At 39.3% G+C, this 17,436-nt stretch overlaps 2 protein-coding genes across 5 annotated transcripts; both read left to right on the forward strand.

Moving 5' to 3' along the window:
* The first annotated feature begins 8,695 nt into the window (after positions 1-8,695).
* Positions 8,696-12,291, forward strand: LOC122026917 (jasmonoyl--L-amino acid synthetase GH3.5-like). Of its 4 annotated transcripts, none has more exons than XM_042585657.1 (5): positions 8,696-8,977; positions 9,827-10,134; positions 10,231-10,332; positions 10,540-11,360; positions 11,481-12,291. In XM_042585657.1, the coding sequence occupies exons 2-5, from the start codon at positions 9,854-9,856 to the stop codon at positions 12,023-12,025; spliced, it is 1,749 nt and encodes a 582-aa protein (XP_042441591.1). In that variant the 5' UTR covers positions 8,696-8,977; positions 9,827-9,853; the 3' UTR covers positions 12,026-12,291. The 4 variants fall into 4 exon arrangements, with proteins under 4 accessions (XP_042441591.1, XP_042441592.1, XP_042441593.1 ...); XM_042585658.1 differs by lacking the exon at positions 8,696-8,977 and adding an exon at positions 9,041-9,251; XM_042585659.1 differs by lacking the exon at positions 8,696-8,977 and adding an exon at positions 9,281-9,441.
* A 1,563-nt stretch (positions 12,292-13,854) lies between these two features.
* LOC122027517 (protein phosphatase 2C 51-like) lies at positions 13,855-16,493 on the forward strand. Its single transcript, XM_042586511.1, has 3 exons — positions 13,855-14,643; positions 15,673-15,778; positions 15,878-16,493. The coding sequence occupies exons 1-3, from the start codon at positions 13,921-13,923 to the stop codon at positions 16,186-16,188; spliced, it is 1,140 nt and encodes a 379-aa protein (XP_042442445.1). The 5' UTR covers positions 13,855-13,920; the 3' UTR covers positions 16,189-16,493.
* Positions 16,494-17,436: the final 943 nt, after the last annotated feature.

The following is a 17,436-nucleotide window of genomic DNA, read 5'->3' on the forward strand; positions in this document are numbered from 1 at the left end:
ACCAGTCGACTGGTCATAGGACCAGTCGACTGATCCAGCTTCACAGAATGCACAGAAGCATTCTGTTCTTGTCGGCTACAGGGACCAGTCGACTGGTCCTGAGACCAGTCGACTGATACATAGTCGTTGGCAGAATTTGGCTTTCTGCAGAGAGCCGTTGGCTGGGTCCAACGGCACACCAGTCAACTGGTGCTTGGACCAGTCGACTGGTGTTGGGGTTTGAGTTGATTGTTGATCAATTCTTTCCTCTTATTTAAGGGATGCTTTGAGAGCTTGAAGAAGGTTACTAGTGCTAATTGTAAACCTTCTTAGTCTTGCCCAAAGCTTCCAAGTCTACTCTCTTCCTCTCCAACCCTAAGTTTCATCTTGTAAATAGGAAGAGAACTTTGTGAGAAGTTTGCTCCACCGAGAAGGAGAAGCTTTAACCGGAGATTGTCGGGGACTGATCCACCGAAGGATCAAGGGCTCGTCCGCCTCAAGGACACATCGTGGAGTAGGAGCATTATCTCCGAACCACGTTACATCGAGCGTGTTAACGTTTGTATTCTTGTTTGTTTTTCATTGCTTTAGCTTTAGCATATTCCGCTGTGCACTAACCCTCTTGTAGAGAAGAAATTGATTTGGGGGTGACCTAGCTATCCAACCCCCATTCAAGTCGGCCACCGATCCTCTTACAGGTCAGAGTTGGGTTAGGTGAGCTCAACTCTGGACGACCAGAGTATCACCCCATGTGAAGAAGATTGGCTTCGAGGTTGATCTACCTTCTAGAAGGTGTCTCCAAAAGGCCTGGAGGCGCCCTCATGCCTCAAGAAGAAGGCGCCCTCACGCCTAACTGAAGGCGACTCCAATGTTGTTCGAGGTGCTCTCGTGCCTCCATTGGAGGTGCCTCCAATGAACCTAGAGGAGACTGCAATGATCGAAGGCGCCCTCGTGCCTCCAACGGAAAGAATGACTATTGTTGTGACCATTATGAAGGGATGAATTTTTATCCACTTGGAGGCACCTTGGACCCTCTTGGAGGTGTCTCCAAACAACTAACATTTTTTCAAAGGCTATAAAAGGCCCTCTGGAGCTAGGAATTCACAGTAACTCGAACACCAACTTCTATAATTTATTTCTAGTCTTTTTCTGAGCTTTCAAAAAGTGTAAGAGGCTTTTCCACCTTTTAAAAAGGAGATCTTTTGAAACTTTTCATCTGCCTTAGATAATAATCACCCAAGTTGTAACTAAGTGAATTCTGTAGTCTTTTTCTTTTTATGTTATTGTTTATTTATGCTTAATTAATTGTGCATTCTTGCTAAAGCAAAAGCAAGAGATTTTTTTAAAACTCTAATTCTAGGCTATTCACCCCCTCTAGTCGACCTATTAGGACCAACAATTAGGAGTTGAGTGACATAAAGACTCTAACATATATAATTGTGAATGCGCAAATTCATGGTCCGAATGACACAAATCCACTCTTGTAACCTTTGGTGTGAACGCTATTGCACAACTAGTGTTTTAACATATGCCTTAGCTTGTTGCTCAAGAAAGGTTAACGCTTCTTCAAGGAGAATTTTTTGTTGAGAATATAATCAAAGTCATATATTGGAATACATAAAAAAGATCATGAGTTTATCTCCATTGGTATGAAAGCTTTTGAGTATAGTCCAAAAATAAATTCATGAGGGATTATGCCAAAAGTTGGCAATATCATGCCATTGTGGATATACAAATCGGAGAGTCATGGTCCATACCAGATGCCATGTAGGGTGACCATGAACAAAGTTGAGGGGAAACCCACAGTAAGTCAAGAGTGATCAAATGCTTAAGGGGAGGCCCGAAGTGTTAATGTGATTGTCCTGAGGTCAAGATTGACAAGTTTGCTAAGCTAAAGTTGGCTCGATTTTGAATTTCGATATTTGATAATATGTGAGAAGAAAGTCAAGTAGGTCAAGGGGTGACTATATACGTATCTGAAAAAGTCATAACTGAAGGTTAGGTAACGGAAAGTCCTAACTGAATGTTAGGCGACAGTAAAGCCCTAGTTGGGAACTAGGTAGTGAAAATCCTAGCAAGGATAGACAGTGAAGACATAGTTGGGAACTAGACATCGAAAGTCCTAGCGAGACTAGGTAATGAAGACCTAGTTGAAAACTAGACAATGAAAGTCCTAACAAGGGTTAGACAAAGGAAAGGTCAAGTGGGTTAAGAAAGATCACATGTTGACAAAAGAAAAGTCCTAAATGAGGTTATGTGGGGTGGAAGTCTACTGAATGATTAGTCCTTACTTGGGTTAGGAAAAGGAAAATCCAAATGGGTCAAGGAAAATCACACGTTGGCAAGGGAAAACTCTAACTACGATTAGGCAAGGGAAAGCTGTAACTGAGGTTGGTAGGGTGGAAGTTTATCGAGTGACTAGTCCTAATTGAGATTAGGTAAGAGAAAAATTCAAGTAGATTAAGGAGAACCATACTTGGTAATCAGAAGTCCTAGCAGGGCTAGATAATTAGAAAGTCCTAGCGGGTCAAGGTTAACTGGATGCTAGGTAACAGAAAGTCTCAATGAGTCATGGTTGACTTTAGGGTTAGGCAAAGGAACCCTAAACTCAAGTTTAGAGTTTAGGAACTCTAAACTCCACTATTTATAATTAATAGTGAATTGCCTAATAAAAGTGATCGACGATCGTAGACCTTGGAGTAGGAATTGTCACAGACTTTAAACCAAGTAAAACAAACTTGTTAGTGATTGTTTGTTTTTTGTATATTTCATTTTGTTGCATTCTTTACTCAAAACATCTTCCAAAAAAGTAAAAAAGCCACAAAAGTTATTCACCCCCTCTAGCTCATTTGATCCTACATTTATTCGAGGTTGAATTATGTACTTTAGCTCTTGTAAAACCTATTAATCCAAATAACAAATGTACTATATAAAATAGAGTTAGCACAATAAATTATTAATTAGATCATGTTTTACAAAGACCAGAATCTAGTCATGGTCTCAACTTAGACTTTCAAAATAGATCTAAGTTGGATCAGCGCCTATACTTCCACCGAGACTTGTTCTCATTGGTTCACTCTCCTCTAGTACTTACCTCATTTACCATTGCAAACTTACTTGACCTTGATCCCTTGACCCACCAGGTGTTTTTACAGATGTCTCATCTGGACTTTAGCTAATCGTCTGGTTCTCCCTGGCCTAACTAGACTTCTTGCCAACTACCTAGTCCTCTCTGACTCAGCTGGAGTTCCTGTCAATTATTTGATCCTTTCTAACCTAACTGGACTTCAGTCTAGTGTCTGATCTCTATTAAGTGTTTCAGTCCTACACACTTGGTAAAAGGATTAGAATACATAACATGTAACTTTAATCCATTTGTCATTCATCAAAGCCTGAGTTTGACTTATTGGTGCTAAGTGTATCAACAATCTTCCTCCTTTTGATGCAATGACAACCTGTGTTAAAGTTAGAAAAGTTTACAAAAATAATAACAATATGTTTAAGAAAATAATTGGAATTCTGTTCATATAAGAAAATAATTGGAATTATATTCGTTCTCTTAATATTATTTTTATGTTGGGTTATGATTTTTCTTATCTTAAACTCTTATCCTCCCCTTTTGACATTTATCAAAATATAAGCTTAGCAAAAAAAGAAACAAATAATAATAAGGGAAAGCAATCAACATATATCCAAAAGAGTAAACATACCTACTAAAAGGAAACTAGTAAATAAGTTAGACATATAGAATGTACAAACATATCAAACAAAGAAATATAAATCAAAGTACTATGAATGTCTAAGGATCATCATTGGATGAGGGTGGAGGAGGGTGAATTATATGTAAGATACGAACAATGTCATTCATCCTCTGATCTATCTGCCAAAATCCAATCAACAACTCATTACGGAGACTAGCCAATCCTCACAAAGACTAGAAACTATATGCCTAAGTGAGTGAAAGTCTCCTCGAGTCCCATAATGCAATCCTCTAAAGTTTGGGAAGTCAAAGGAGAAGTTTGAAATGGAAGAGATGCAAAGATATCAAGAAATGTGAACTTCAGCATCTTCTCCTTCACGGCCTCAACTGCCTCGTCGACCTCAACAGGTACGACTAGCAAGATACCTCCTCTCCAAGTCAGACCCCCTTGAACAGTAACCTCTATATGGACTAATGTTAACTGACGCTAACCAAACATGTCATACTCACTTGGGGCAGTAAATGTGTCCTGGGTAACATCAACTTCTATAGCTGAAAAGATAGAGGTTTGATGGATGGAAAAGAAGCAATAAAGGGGGTGAATATCGCTCATTAAAACTTTTTCTTTTGTATCATAAAAATAATAAGAGTGCGGCAAAAAATAATAAGACTCGTTCAGTTACTTGGTTCCAAGCTTATGTTGACTCCTACTCTAAGATCCGCGGTCCTTGATCACATCGATGAGTAATCCACTACCCTTGAGAACAATCACTCATGTACTCATCCTTGCCCGCACAACTCTTGACCTTACCTTCCAACCTCTTCCATTAATCTTGTGTTCCTCAGATGTCGCCTCATCCTTCATGTCTTGCCTTTAGGAGCTTTCATTGGCATTATCCTTATTGTCGGGTCTTTTCATAACCTTGTTTTTTAGTCTCCTCCATTAGCCTTGCGTCTTTCGGATGTTTCCTCATCCTTCACGCCTTGCCTTCAAGAGCTTCCTTCGGCCTCAGTCTTTATCCTTGCCAAGCCATACTTGGACTTACACTGCCAAGACTCAAGTTTGAATTTACACCGTCAAGACTCAAGTTTGAACTTACACCGTCAAGACTCAAGCTTGGACTTACACCACCAAGCGTCCGTCAGATGCTTCCCCGTCCTTCACACCTTGCATTCAAAAGCTTTCTTCGACCTCAGTCTTTATCCTTGCTAAGTCATACTTGGACTTACACCACCAAGACTTAAGCTTTGACTTACACCTCTAAGACTCAAGCTTGGACTTGCACTGCCAAGACTTTACTTGGATTTTCACCTTTGCCGAGATTACACTTAGACTTTCTTTGTTATACCTGCATCCTGCATACTCACAATGTATATCAAATACAACAATAAACCTAACTTAAACATTTGCCCAAACATCAAAACCTAGGGTCACGCCGATTGCTCCAACAGTTGGTATTCATTAAGTATTATCCTAGTGGTTTCTTGTAAGGCTCTATTTTTTTCTTTCAACTATTATATTTTGTTGAGGTGTTTTAGGACATGAAAATTCGTTGTGATAACTATTTCTAAGCAAAATTTGGTAAATCTATAATTTTTAAATTCACCATCATTATCACTCCTAATTCTTTTGATTTTTTGGTCTTTTTTATTTTTTGTTTGTTTACAAAAATTTTAAATGTTTTATCTTTATTTCTTATAAATTTTACCTAGGTGAATCTTGAATAATTATCGATTATTACTAGACACTATAAGTTTCCATTAATTGATTTAACCCCATGTGAGGATTTTTAATTACTTTCAATTACTTTTGTAGATTTAAAAGTCTAGGTATATTCAATCTAAACTTTTACAAACTCCATAAAAATTTAGTGGTATCCAAATTAGATTTTTATAAAATTTTAAAAATGAATATGGTATTGAAACTTGACTTTTAAAACTCTATGAAAATCTTTTAATATCCAAACTTTTATGATATTTTATAGATTCTTTTTGTCAATTGGATGAATTTTTATATGTGATATGAGATACCGGATTCTTTAAAATTGCATATGTTATTTATATTTGGTCATTTGATTCCATGAACATGATTTGTGTTGGACGTTAAGAGGAGACGAAGGGGCATTGCTTCCCCTTCATCTCCCCTTTCTGCAAACGTCAAGGAGACGAAGGGGTGTCCTTTCCCCTTCGTCTTCCTCTTTCTTCTTATAAAAGGCGTCCAAGATAAGATCAGCAAGGGGAACGAGAAAAAGGATTAGAGGTGATCAGACAGAACAAAAAAAAGTGTGAGATGATTGTGTGTGAGCGAAAGAGAACGTTCTAGGCTATGGGATTTGGTTCGTGAACCTTGAAGCGCTTTCCGGTTACTCGTGATCGTGCTTCTGACAGCGACAACGTCTTCGTCGACCAGCGATTTCTTCGAGAGATCACTGTGAGTGATTATAGTTTGATTTCGTTTTTATTTCACGCTCTCAAAGAAACAACAATTTGATACATAAATATTTTTTTAGTGGATGGTGGATATGTGAATCACCGTCAATTTTTGGCTCCATTTCGAGGTGTGTGTAACATCTCCAAGAATTCACTAGATAAGGGAATTACCCAGAAATGAAAAGGAGTTGTTCAATCTTCGTCATGCCTCCTTGAGGAACATCATTGAGAGGGTATTTGGAATATTTAAATCATGGTTTAAAATATTCAAAATAGTTCCTCCATTTTCATACACAACACAAGTCGAACTTGTTTTAGCTTGTGTCAGATTGTATAATTTTCTTCGCAAAGAGTGTCATTCTGATGAATTTCCAGTTGAACCAGATAATGAAGTTTCATCATCCTTGCCAGAACAGGTTCATGATGGTAAATGGTTTGATCAATTATTTGATACTCAAGAACAACAATGAATAAATGTCAATGCATGGAGAGATACAATAGCAAATTGAATGTGGAGCTATGTTCATCATATTGGCAATAATGAACTTTAGATTTTTTTTTTTCTTCTGTAAAAGACTATTGAAAATATATCACAAATGCTCAGTATTTTTTTATTATTTGGATATTTGATATTGATATTGTGTATCATTAAAAAGTATGATTAATTAATTATTTATGTTTAATTGAAATTTTGATTTCGATAAAATGTATATGACTCATTCATATTTGTTTATACCGCCAAAAGAGTATTAAAATGTGTGAAATAAAAAAAAAGGACAAAAATAATCATGGAGAAATTCTACTTTTATTTTTTTTCAGATATTTTTCTTATAATTTTAAAATTAAAAAAATATGAGAATAATCTTTTTCTTCTTGGTAGGCATATTTGACGGGAGTATTAGATAATGACTTATAAGATATTATTGAATTATGAAATCCATAAGTTTCTATAAAAAAAAAGTTTACAAATATCATTAAAAGTCTTGGACAAAAAGTTTATAGAACTCTATGAAATTCTTTTTATAACTATGCAATTCTATAAAAGTCAATAAAATCTATCAACTCCATAAAAATCTATCACTAAAAAAAATCAATAAAAGTGGTTAAAACTCTTGATTGAATACACCCCCTAAGTGTAATTCAAGTATTGAATTAATTTGAGTTTGATTAGTTAGTTTGTGGGTTGATTTGGTCTGTTTTTCTTATTAACAAGTATTACAAATTGTTGAATCTAAGTTTAGTAATTTTGATAATACTCTAACTAGGTCATTTAGTTTAGTGAAGTTTTTAAAGTAAATGTGAGATAGTCTTCTATGTCATAGTCAATTTTTCTCTTTTGTGTCAAGTGATACTTAACTGAGGAGCTGATTAGATTAATTACATAAATATTATCCTTTCTAAACTCTTTAAATCTTATGTTAGAGTTGTTTATATGCTTAATCAAATATTTAAAAAATAAAAGTTAACCTTATAATCAGAATTATACCGTTGACTAATGTTAATGTTAAGTAAATTGAACTTAAGTTTTATTGTTAATTTTAATTTAACTTAACTTAAATTTAAATTTAATTTTGATACTTGATCAGAAACAACAGACACATATTTTGTTGTATACCTTTATTAGATAATATATTTACTTTTCATTAAAAAAAATTATAATTAAAGGATTCCATCCTATTGTGATAACAAGAACTTTTGTTGTCCGAGTTAATGACGTAACGGTTAGGTTTTTTAAGGAATTCATAAGACGTTTAAGGATTGAATTTTAACAGTAGTGTACTATAAAGATTTTATTTTAGTAAGATGACAACTATAAGAACTGACCGTTTAAATAAGTTTTCCGAGTGCATCTCAATTTAGAATAGAATCATTTTTGATCCTTTATATTTGAAAGATTAGACTCAATGAAATCTTTTATACTTTACCAAATTGACAATAAGAACTATTAAAATAAACACTTATACCGATATTACTTACTTCCACCCCTCAGTTGATGGCAGATTTATTGAAGATAGGGATATAAAGGAAGGGATAAAGAATATTATCATAACAGGAGGAATATAAAGGTTACGATATTTATTTCGGTTTGTTATTAAATATTATATTTATAATTTATTAGGAAAGAAAACAAATAAAAAAATCTATTGTAGCGTTAATGATTGGTGGAGACCGGAGTGGTGTTGTCCAAACATTGAGTCAGCGGTCCACTACGCACTAAATGGGGTGGTCCCCAAGGAGGCAGAGCCGCATAGGTTTACAATATACACAGAGAACCTGGACTAATGTCTCCATGTGGTCCATCCTAGTTCCCTACTCTTCTCTATGGGATTAAGATAAATCATTCATAATTATAATTAAATTGTCATCGTAATTTAATTATAATTTCTTTTTAAAATAATTATTCTTTTCAAATTATAATTTACTGTCCTCACTCAGCGCCTGTTAATACTTGTCCATTTTCTACAGCCGAAGATTATCCATTTCAATCTAAATTATAATTTAAAAGTGACAGTAAATCTTTTTTAAAAAACTCAAAATTAATTATAACTATCATAATTATAAATCATTCATCTTCTCATTCATTTTGTTTTTATTTTTGGTCCAAGAGACCTGATCTCCTGTTTTCCCCTGACCTCATTAATGTCGACGTGTGCACCTCTGCCATGGTCGTCCACCTTAGCCACTGTCGACCACCCCCATCATTTCACCACTAGATTGCCACGGCGTGGGGGAAAAAAAAACTAGTGGCCTTTTGGGCTGTGGGATACTGGGATCTGCCGCCTGATCGATCCTCTTAGTTCGCGTTGCTTCGGCGTTCCTCTGCGTGGTTATTGCTGGAGAGGAGCGAGGGCAAAAGGGGACCCAAAGGTTAGATCTTGATATGCCTGATTGAATGATACGCCTCGGGCTTTGTTTCTTCTCGTCGTCGAAAGGGGACCTTTTCTCTCGTTTGGTTCAATGGAGTTTGGGGACTGAGAACTAGCGTGATTCTTTCTGTCTGTAGATCGGAGCACAGACGGGGTGGGGGTAGACTGTAGAGGGTTGGTAGCGGTTCTGGCAGCGGGAGTCTTGCTGGGTGGCATGTTCTGTCTAGTGGGGAAGACGAAAGGAGTCAAAAGGCGCCTTTTTTTAGGAGTTTTTGGTACAAATTTGTTGCGTAAATCTAGCGTGTGCTAGGTTACTGCAGCATACTGCTCTGCTTGTTTTGCTCGCGATCGATAGACCGTGGTCGTATTTGGTGTGCTGGTGTTTATTTGACGCTTGTTCTTCGTGGTGTTTTTCGTTCCTGCCTTTCGCCTTTCGGTCGCCGACGAAAAGATTGGGGATGTTTGGTCTTCTTTTCCTAATCTATCTTTTTCCCCCATTTAATCTCTCTCTTTTTTTTTCAGTTTATTTCCTTTCTAGTAGATATTAACGAAGTGTTCGATCGTAGTTTCTCATTCTTCTTCATTGTTTAGCTTTGGATTTTCTTTTGTATGAATTATTTGTCAGTTGGAACGAACCAAATTGCATTTCTGACGTCTGAAAGATTGAATCTTTCGTTCGGCAGTCTCTGTCTCCATATCTGATTAATCGAGATTCATGATTCTTTTTTGAAATATGGTTCCTCCATACGAATCTCTTGATGTTTTCTACGTTTGTCAATTACCTTTGGTGCCCTTTTCCTCGAATTTGTTTCAATACAATAACTTGGGAGTTTGTCTCTTCGGCTTTTAGGAGACTTTGCTGATATTGGAAGATAAGATGAGACTTTTCAGCCTTGAGAGTGTGATAGACGAATTTGAAGAGCTGACGAAGGATGCTGGCGGGCACCAGCGCGAGACTCTACGAAAAATACTCGAACAGAATGGTGAAGCTGAGTACTTGCAGAAACTTGGCCTTGGAGGAAGAACTGACCCTGAGAGCTTCAAGGCTCGTGTCCCTCTGGTCACCCACAGCGATCTAGACCCTTATATTCAGAGGATAGCCAATGGGGAGACTTCTCCCATTCTCACCGGGAAGCCTATAAGTTCCATTTCACTCAGGTGCAAGCTCTCTTCTTATCCTTCTCCTTTTGCCTATTCGATCACAAGGTCTAGCTGGTGATTCTAACTTTTGGAAACTTGTTCTCTGTCTCCTAGTTCTGGTACAACACAAGGGAAGCCCAAGTTTTTGCCATTCAATGATGAGTTAGTTCAGTCCACAATGCAGATATATCGAACTTCGTTTGCATTCCGGAACAGGTATGAAGCTCGAAAGGGCCAATCACTCTCTCATTCTGTTACTTGATCAACTCATGTCTTCAAAAATATTTCCATTTCCATAAGACATTTTTAAGTGATATATGTCGATATGGTTTGAAAAAGAACAAGACGTGTATTTTCAATCACTTTGGATGTTAAAATAGATTTCACTCTCGATGAACCCTCATGAATTGACGCGATTTGCAGAGAATATCCCATCGGCAATGGGAAAGCTCTGCAGTTCATCTATAGCAGCAAAGAGGTGAAAACTAAAGGTGGCCTCATTGCCACCACAGCCACCACCAATGTGTACCGAACTGAGCAGTTCAAGCGAACGATGAAGGATATCCAATCTCAATGTTGCAGTCCCGACGAAGTCATCTTTGGTTCCGACTTCCAGCAGTCCTTGTACTGCCACCTCCTATGCGGGTTGATCTACTCCGAGGAAGTGCAGTTTGTCTTCTCCACCTTTGCACATAGCATAGTCCATGCGTTCCGGAAACTTGAGCAGGTGTGGGAGGAACTTTGTGAAGATATTCGAAGCGGAGTTCTATCGAGCAGAATCAGTGTTCCTTCAATGCGTGCTGCTGTTTCTAAGCTCTTGAGTCCAAATCCCGACCTGGCAGATTCTATCTCCAACAAATGTATGCGACTGAGCAATTGGTACGGTGTCATCCCGGAGCTTTGGCCTAACGCCAAGTATGTCTATGGCATCATGACGGGATCCATGGAGCCCTACTTGAAGAAGTTAAAGCACTATGCCGGAAGCCTTCCCCTCATGAGCGCTGACTATGGCTCCTCGGAAAGTTGGATTGGAGCTAATGTGAATCCTAGTTTACCTCCTGAGCTGACGACGTTCGCCGTGCTCCCTAATATTGCCTACTTTGAATTCATCCCTTTGGAGAAACATGTAGGGCAGGAGATGGACAACAGTCCCTCCACCATTCACTACATAGAAGGTGAACCAATTGGTCTGACTGAAGTTGAAGTTGGCAAAGAGTATGAAATTATCTTTACTAATTTTGCAGGTATTTTCATCGTTTTATTATCATTATCATTACTCGTTGCATGTGCTTCGCAATTTTCTTGATCCACCCAAGTTTAATTAGGTTGGACTTGGGACTAACATTCCGAATCCTATGACATAGGTCTCTACCGGTACAGGTTAGGAGATGTTGTAAGGGTAGCTGGCTTTCACAACACCACACCAGAGCTCCAATTCGTGTGCAGAAGAAGCCTTGTGCTGAGCATCAACATCGACAAGAACACCGAGAAAGATCTGCAATTGGCAGTTGAAGAAGCAGCCAAGCTGTTGGCCGAGGAAAAGCTTGAGATCGTGGACTTCACAAGCTACGTCGATACGTCCAATGAGCCTGGTCACTACGTGATCTTTTGGGAGTTATGCTCCGATGCGGCTGACGACGTCCTTCGCTGCTGCTGCAATTGTTTAGACACGTCCTTCGTAGATGCTGGCTATGTTTCTTCACGTAAAGTAGGCGCGATCGGACCGCTCGAGCTCCGCATTGTGCACAAGGGAACGTTCCACGATATCTTGGATCATTACCTTGAGCTCGGGGGCGCAATGAACCAGTTAAAGACCCCTCGATATGTCAGCCAATCGAACATCAAGGTGTTGCAGATTCTCAACATGAATGTCACGGCGTGTTACTTCAGCACTGCGTATGGCATGTGAAATTGGGCATTAAGTACTACTTTCGCATGCATTCCTTGTAGCTTTACCTTCAACTTTGCTTCTATGTAAATCATATTTCTCAAGTCGAGCATAAGAACGTCAAGTAGCTCTAAGAATTGTTCTCTCACAAGTCAATTCCGACTTTGGAGTTGGGATATTGATAATAGGTTGCGATTTGTATATTGTAATAATAAATTTACCCGACCTCAAATATCGTGATTTGTTACTTAATAAGCATATCAATTCTCCACCTTTAAAACATCTAACAAGCTCTTTTATGTTGTGAAAACTCATGATTCAATCGGTAGCCAAAGAATTAGTATTCCTTGATTGAGCTTTCAGCATTTTTATGCTGGAGCTCGAAACTTGCACAGATTGGCAACAATGGTTATGGTTCTTCTCCTCAAATGGCAGTCTTAATTCACAGTAAGCTAAGCCTGCAAATTCTTCTAACATTTTTGATTATGGGTAACTTGGAATGAAAGAAAAAAGGTGCCTTCGATAAGGTCATCCAAGGAGTGATGCTGAACTGGTACGCTATTGGTGTAATTAAGTTGGTGCTGGTGTGGCTCAACCAAATTAAAGTTTCAAATGCAAAGTTAGGTGTCTAGGAGAATTGCAAGTTGCAGCTATTTGATAACATGTTTATGTTTCTTATTTGGTTTAGTTTCACTCGCTAGTTTTCACTAAGATAAATGAGAAGCACTTAAAGAAGTCCATCCTGACAGTAGCCTGCTTATTTATGTTTATGTAAATCCGTAAATCGGTGATTCATAGCATGTTTATGTTTCTTAATTTGGTGATACCATTCTGCTCTTTGCCATAGTAATCATGATTAGGCAAATTAATCAAATAATTGTTACAAAAGCAAAAGAACTCTTGTTTTTATTATTGCCCTAGACGAGTGAGAAGCCCAATATTAGCTCCGACAAAATCCAATCTAAAATATATTATATATTTCTTACCTGACAGATTCCAATTGGGTCAGTCAAGCGGTAGCCGAAACACGCCGCATCGAGGAGCCTTTATCCGCCTCAAGCCATGGCTCGCCACGCGTCCCTCCTTCCACAAATATCCCCCGCCGGCTTTACGTTCCTTCGAAAGTTCCCATCCGCCCGACACGTCACCTCCCTAACCTCGCTTCAAGCTTCCTTCTGTCCTCCCTCACACAGCGTGCTCCTCTCCTCCCATCTCATAAATGAATCCCATCCGTCCATCCGAATCTATACGAAAAATATTAATTTCAGATTGAAAATTTTCCGATTCGGATGGAGGGTTTCGGATTATGTGAATTATGTTAGAATAAAATTTAATGGGTTTTTAAGTAAATTAAATTTTATTTTAAAATTTTAGGTATTTTTATATATAATATTAGTTTGATAAAGTATTGAAACAAAAATGATGAATTATAAAAATATTAATAATAAGTTATTTTTAATTAGATTAGTTAGATGGATCGGATTATTCAGATTTACATTCGAGTTTAAGATTTTTAAATCATGTTTGAAGTTCGGGTCGGATTATTCAGATTTGTTGTTTTTTTTTATCGCTTTTGATTAAAAAAAACCGGGTGCAAATTACAAATTGCCTCGGAAAAATTTCAAAATCCCGATCGCCAGCGCCACGTTCGAACCGAAGCCTCATCTCGATCGTCCACGTCGTTTTCCGGAGGACCCCACTCGGCGATGGTCCTCGCGTCCAGCGTCACGAAGGTGGCGGACATCGGCTACCGATGAATGCATCCGGCGGCTCTTATTTATCCACGACTCCCGTTGCCCTCGGAGCTGGTACTTTAAACAGCGCTTCCAGCCTGCCCTTCATCTCCTTCCTTCTCCCTCTAACTGATCTTTCTTCTCGTCTTCTTTACTTGTTTTGTTGCTTCCGAGCCCTAACCCATGGCGGGCGGCGATGAGCCCCCTTCGAAGCCCGCAGAAGAATTGGAATTCTCTCAAGAAGATGAAACCATGGCCCTCCTCCTCAAGAAGCCGCCATCTGTTCGCCGGCGTCGTGTCGAACTCCATCGCGCCAAGCCCGGAGGCCTCGAGGTCAAGTGCTCCAAGGATCCCCTCGACGAGGGATCCAATTCTTCGCGAACGTGCGATCATGACGCTGACGACGGCCTCATCGGAATCTTGGCCGCCGGCGGGGAGATCCATGGACGGGAGGGGCAGGGGACTCGGCTTCCTTGTCTGTCCCATGGGGCCGTTTCGATGATCGGTCGGAGGCGGGAGATGGAGGATGCGGTTGCGGTGGTGCCGGGATTCGCCGGGAGAGGTGGGTTGTCGGGGTACGACTTCTTCGGTGTGTACGATGGGCACGGCGGGGCGAGGGTGGCGCAACTGTGCCAGGAGCGGATGCACGTTTTGTTGGCTGAAGAAGTGTCGGCCGAGGGGTGGCCCTGTGCGGAGGGGCGGTGGAGGGAGATTATGACGGCAAGCTTCTCGAGGCTGGACGGCGAGGTGGAGGCAACGGCGCGTGGAGAGTCGGAGAGGACGATGGGTTCGACGGCTGTGGTGGCCATGGTGGGGACCAAGCGGATCGTGGTGGCCAACTGCGGTGACTCCAGGGCCGTGCTCTGCCGCGGCGGTGCCGCTTTCCCCCTCTCCTTCGACCACAAGGTAAAACAGTAAAAATTATTATGCGCTGCCACTTTTTTCACCGGATCCTCGGTATTTTAATATATTTTTTCTGTATATTAATTGTTAACTATTGTTTACGAGATGGCGTGTGTTCATCGTGGGAGATTGGAGATGAGTTGGAAAAAAAAAATGCTTTCTTAATTATGATTTTTGTCGTGTTTCAGAATTCTAAGGATTTGGCTGTGAATTTTAATGAATTAGCTCCCAAATCTCACTATGAAATGTACCAAAGAAAGGATCACATTATTTTATTTGAATCTAAGCTCACAATTTTAATTTGTTACGGTGCCCTGACCTGAGCAGCAAAGTAGTTGCGTATTCTTGGCCAACTAGCTTTCTTTGAAAAAGTAAAATCCCAACTAATTCCCACAATTTACTTTTCCTCGGAGAAATGCTGATTTATTTTGCGTGTATGACATTAATTTTTGATATGTTATGAAAACATGTGCTATCTGTTTCTATTCTGCAAATGTTGAAGTCCTTTCTATAAAGATTGAAGCAAAGTGAATCTTTGTGCCGTACTGGCTGTAAATTAAGTAGATGGACAGCACCAGTCCATCAGTTTATTGTCTATCAATCTAAATTCTAAACTCCAAGGAAGGTCAAATCTAATTATATACCAGAGTAGCCTATTAATACATGCTGATGCAAGTATAAATTTGATGGTTCCTTTCTCCTTGAATTAATACATGCATGCTGATACATGTATAATTTATTCTTGGCAGCTGCTCCACTCGACCATTTAATGTGTTCTTTTTTCCGAGTTCAAATTGCTGATATACTTTTTTTTTCGTTCGATGTAGATTCCTCTCGACCAGTTAATGTGTTCTTTTTGCAAAGTTCAAATTACTGATATACTTTTTTCATTCAATGTGCATTTTCCTCGATTTGTTTAGACTGAAAACAAAACATCTTGGGTCATGGTGGTGAATATTTTATATATGTACAATTTTCCTACCGCCCAATTGTTGAATTTCCCTTCTTGATATCGAAGCATAATTCTTCCAGGCTGATAGACCCGATGAGATGGAAAGAGTGGAGGCTGCCGGAGGGAGAGTTATCAACTGGGAAGGCTATCGTGTCCTCGGAGTTCTAGCCACTTCAAGATCTATTGGTCTGTTTCGTGCGTCACAAGCTTTTGTCGAATTAAAATTCAAGCAATTCATTACTAGCTAGTTTATGAATGGCTTTGCCATTGCGTCACAATTTGCAGGCGACTTCTACCTGAAGCCATTTGTGATATCAGAACCTGATGTGACTGTGACGGAGAGGACTGATAAAGATGAGTTCCTCATATTAGCCAGCGACGGCCTATGGGACGTGGTGTCCAACGAAGCGGCGTGCAAGATCGCAAGGCAATCTCTCAATGGCCGAATGGCAAGGATGTTCCCTGATGCCGTCAGCGGCTCCAACGCCACTGAGGCGGCTGCTCTACTAGCTCAACTCGCCGTCTCTAAAGGGAGCGAAGACAACATCAGCGTGGTGGTCGTTCAGCTGAAACCACTCCGCAGCAGGACATCGTGACGATCGAATCAAAATATCAAATAATATGCTACGCGATCAATCATTCTGCGCATCATGCAGATAGCAGCAGCAGGAACTCAAGCAGAACTTGCCAGCCAATTAAGTCTTTACTTCAAACCATATTGGCGAAGCCATTAGCAAGAGCTGGAGAATTTTCATCTGTCAGCTTCTCTATACGTTTCATCTTTCCAAGGCCACTTACAGAATTTTTCATATAATTAATCTGGCGCATGATGTAAATAATTAGCATGCATGTTAATACTGCCAAGTTCCGTCTACTTAGAAAAGTGTTTTCCTCAACCAGACTACTACAATTGTATCTCATCTTCTTCCTCGATTCACCTAACGGACACGTCGAAGAATCAGGGAGTAGGAGAAATGGTGACACCCAACATTTTTTTTTTGTTGCCCGATGGAGTCTCTGTCCGCACATCGCGTGCGTGCTTGTCTGCGCTACGTGTCCCTGCACTTTTTTGATGTATGCATGATTTGGTTGTAATAAATCTACATAAATAATCACTTGCCTTTAAGCATGGGCCAATTGGAGTGTCCTCTTCTGTCGTTGTTTATTCAAAGTGGTGGATGAGTTCAAAGACGGCAAGCAAAGCAAGCGAGCACAGAGCAACAGCGCACCCAACATTTTGAGAAAGTGGCGCCTTGTATGCTAGCTTAATAATTGGAATCTAAAGGACTCACCCTCCATAAAATAGTTAACTAGCATGTTACCCTTGCAATACAATCTCTTCTTGTAAACCATTTTAATAAATTTTGATAAATTATTTTTGATTTGTTGAACTCCCACCATAACTATTCTTTTTTTTAAAAAAAATCACTTTTTCTTAATAATACATGCACATTTTGATTTATATATATATATATATATATATATGAAAAACAGTTTGGTTTTACATTAGAAAATGCCTGTTTTGACTAACTTGGCTCTTACGAATGGGACGTGTACCAAATCAAGAGAAGTTCGAGCAGTTCCTGTCCCACGAAAAAAGTCGAATAAATTCCCGTGGAACTTTCTTTAAACAACAATTGTCATGGGCGTGGCGGTAGAAGGTAGTTAATCTGTCCGATGGAGTATCCATTAGAAATTTGTTAAGGTAGAAGAATATTGACTTTAATAAGTTTGGAGTAAGACGCCATCAGACAGTTCAGCGTCAGCAAAAAGGCTCTTAAATTATTGAACTGTCCCATCAAATGTCAATTAAAAATGTATTAAGGTACTTGCCTGTCTTCTCA

The sequence above is a fragment of the Zingiber officinale genome, chromosome 10A (assembly GCF_018446385.1).
Source record: "Zingiber officinale cultivar Zhangliang chromosome 10A, Zo_v1.1, whole genome shotgun sequence".
Lineage (NCBI taxonomy): Eukaryota > Viridiplantae > Streptophyta > Magnoliopsida > Zingiberales > Zingiberaceae > Zingiber > Zingiber officinale.

Bases quoted from the DNA above. Each gene is read 5' to 3' on its own strand.
- LOC122026917 (XM_042585657.1), top strand. From the start codon at position 9,854: ATGAGACTTTTCAGCCTTGAGAGTGTGATAGACGAATTTGAAGAGCTG. The intron at 10,333-10,539 runs GTATGAAGCTCG...CGCGATTTGCAG, and splicing joins TCGTTTGCATTCCGGAACAG to AGAATATCCCATCGGCAATG. The intron at 11,361-11,480 runs GTATTTTCATCG...CCTATGACATAG, and splicing joins TATCTTTACTAATTTTGCAG to GTCTCTACCGGTACAGGTTA.
- LOC122027517 (XM_042586511.1), top strand. From the start codon at position 13,921: ATGGCGGGCGGCGATGAGCCCCCTTCGAAGCCCGCAGAAGAATTGGAA. The intron at 14,644-15,672 runs GTAAAACAGTAA...TAATTCTTCCAG, and splicing joins CCCTCTCCTTCGACCACAAG to GCTGATAGACCCGATGAGAT. The intron at 15,779-15,877 runs GTCTGTTTCGTG...CACAATTTGCAG, and splicing joins AGCCACTTCAAGATCTATTG to GCGACTTCTACCTGAAGCCA.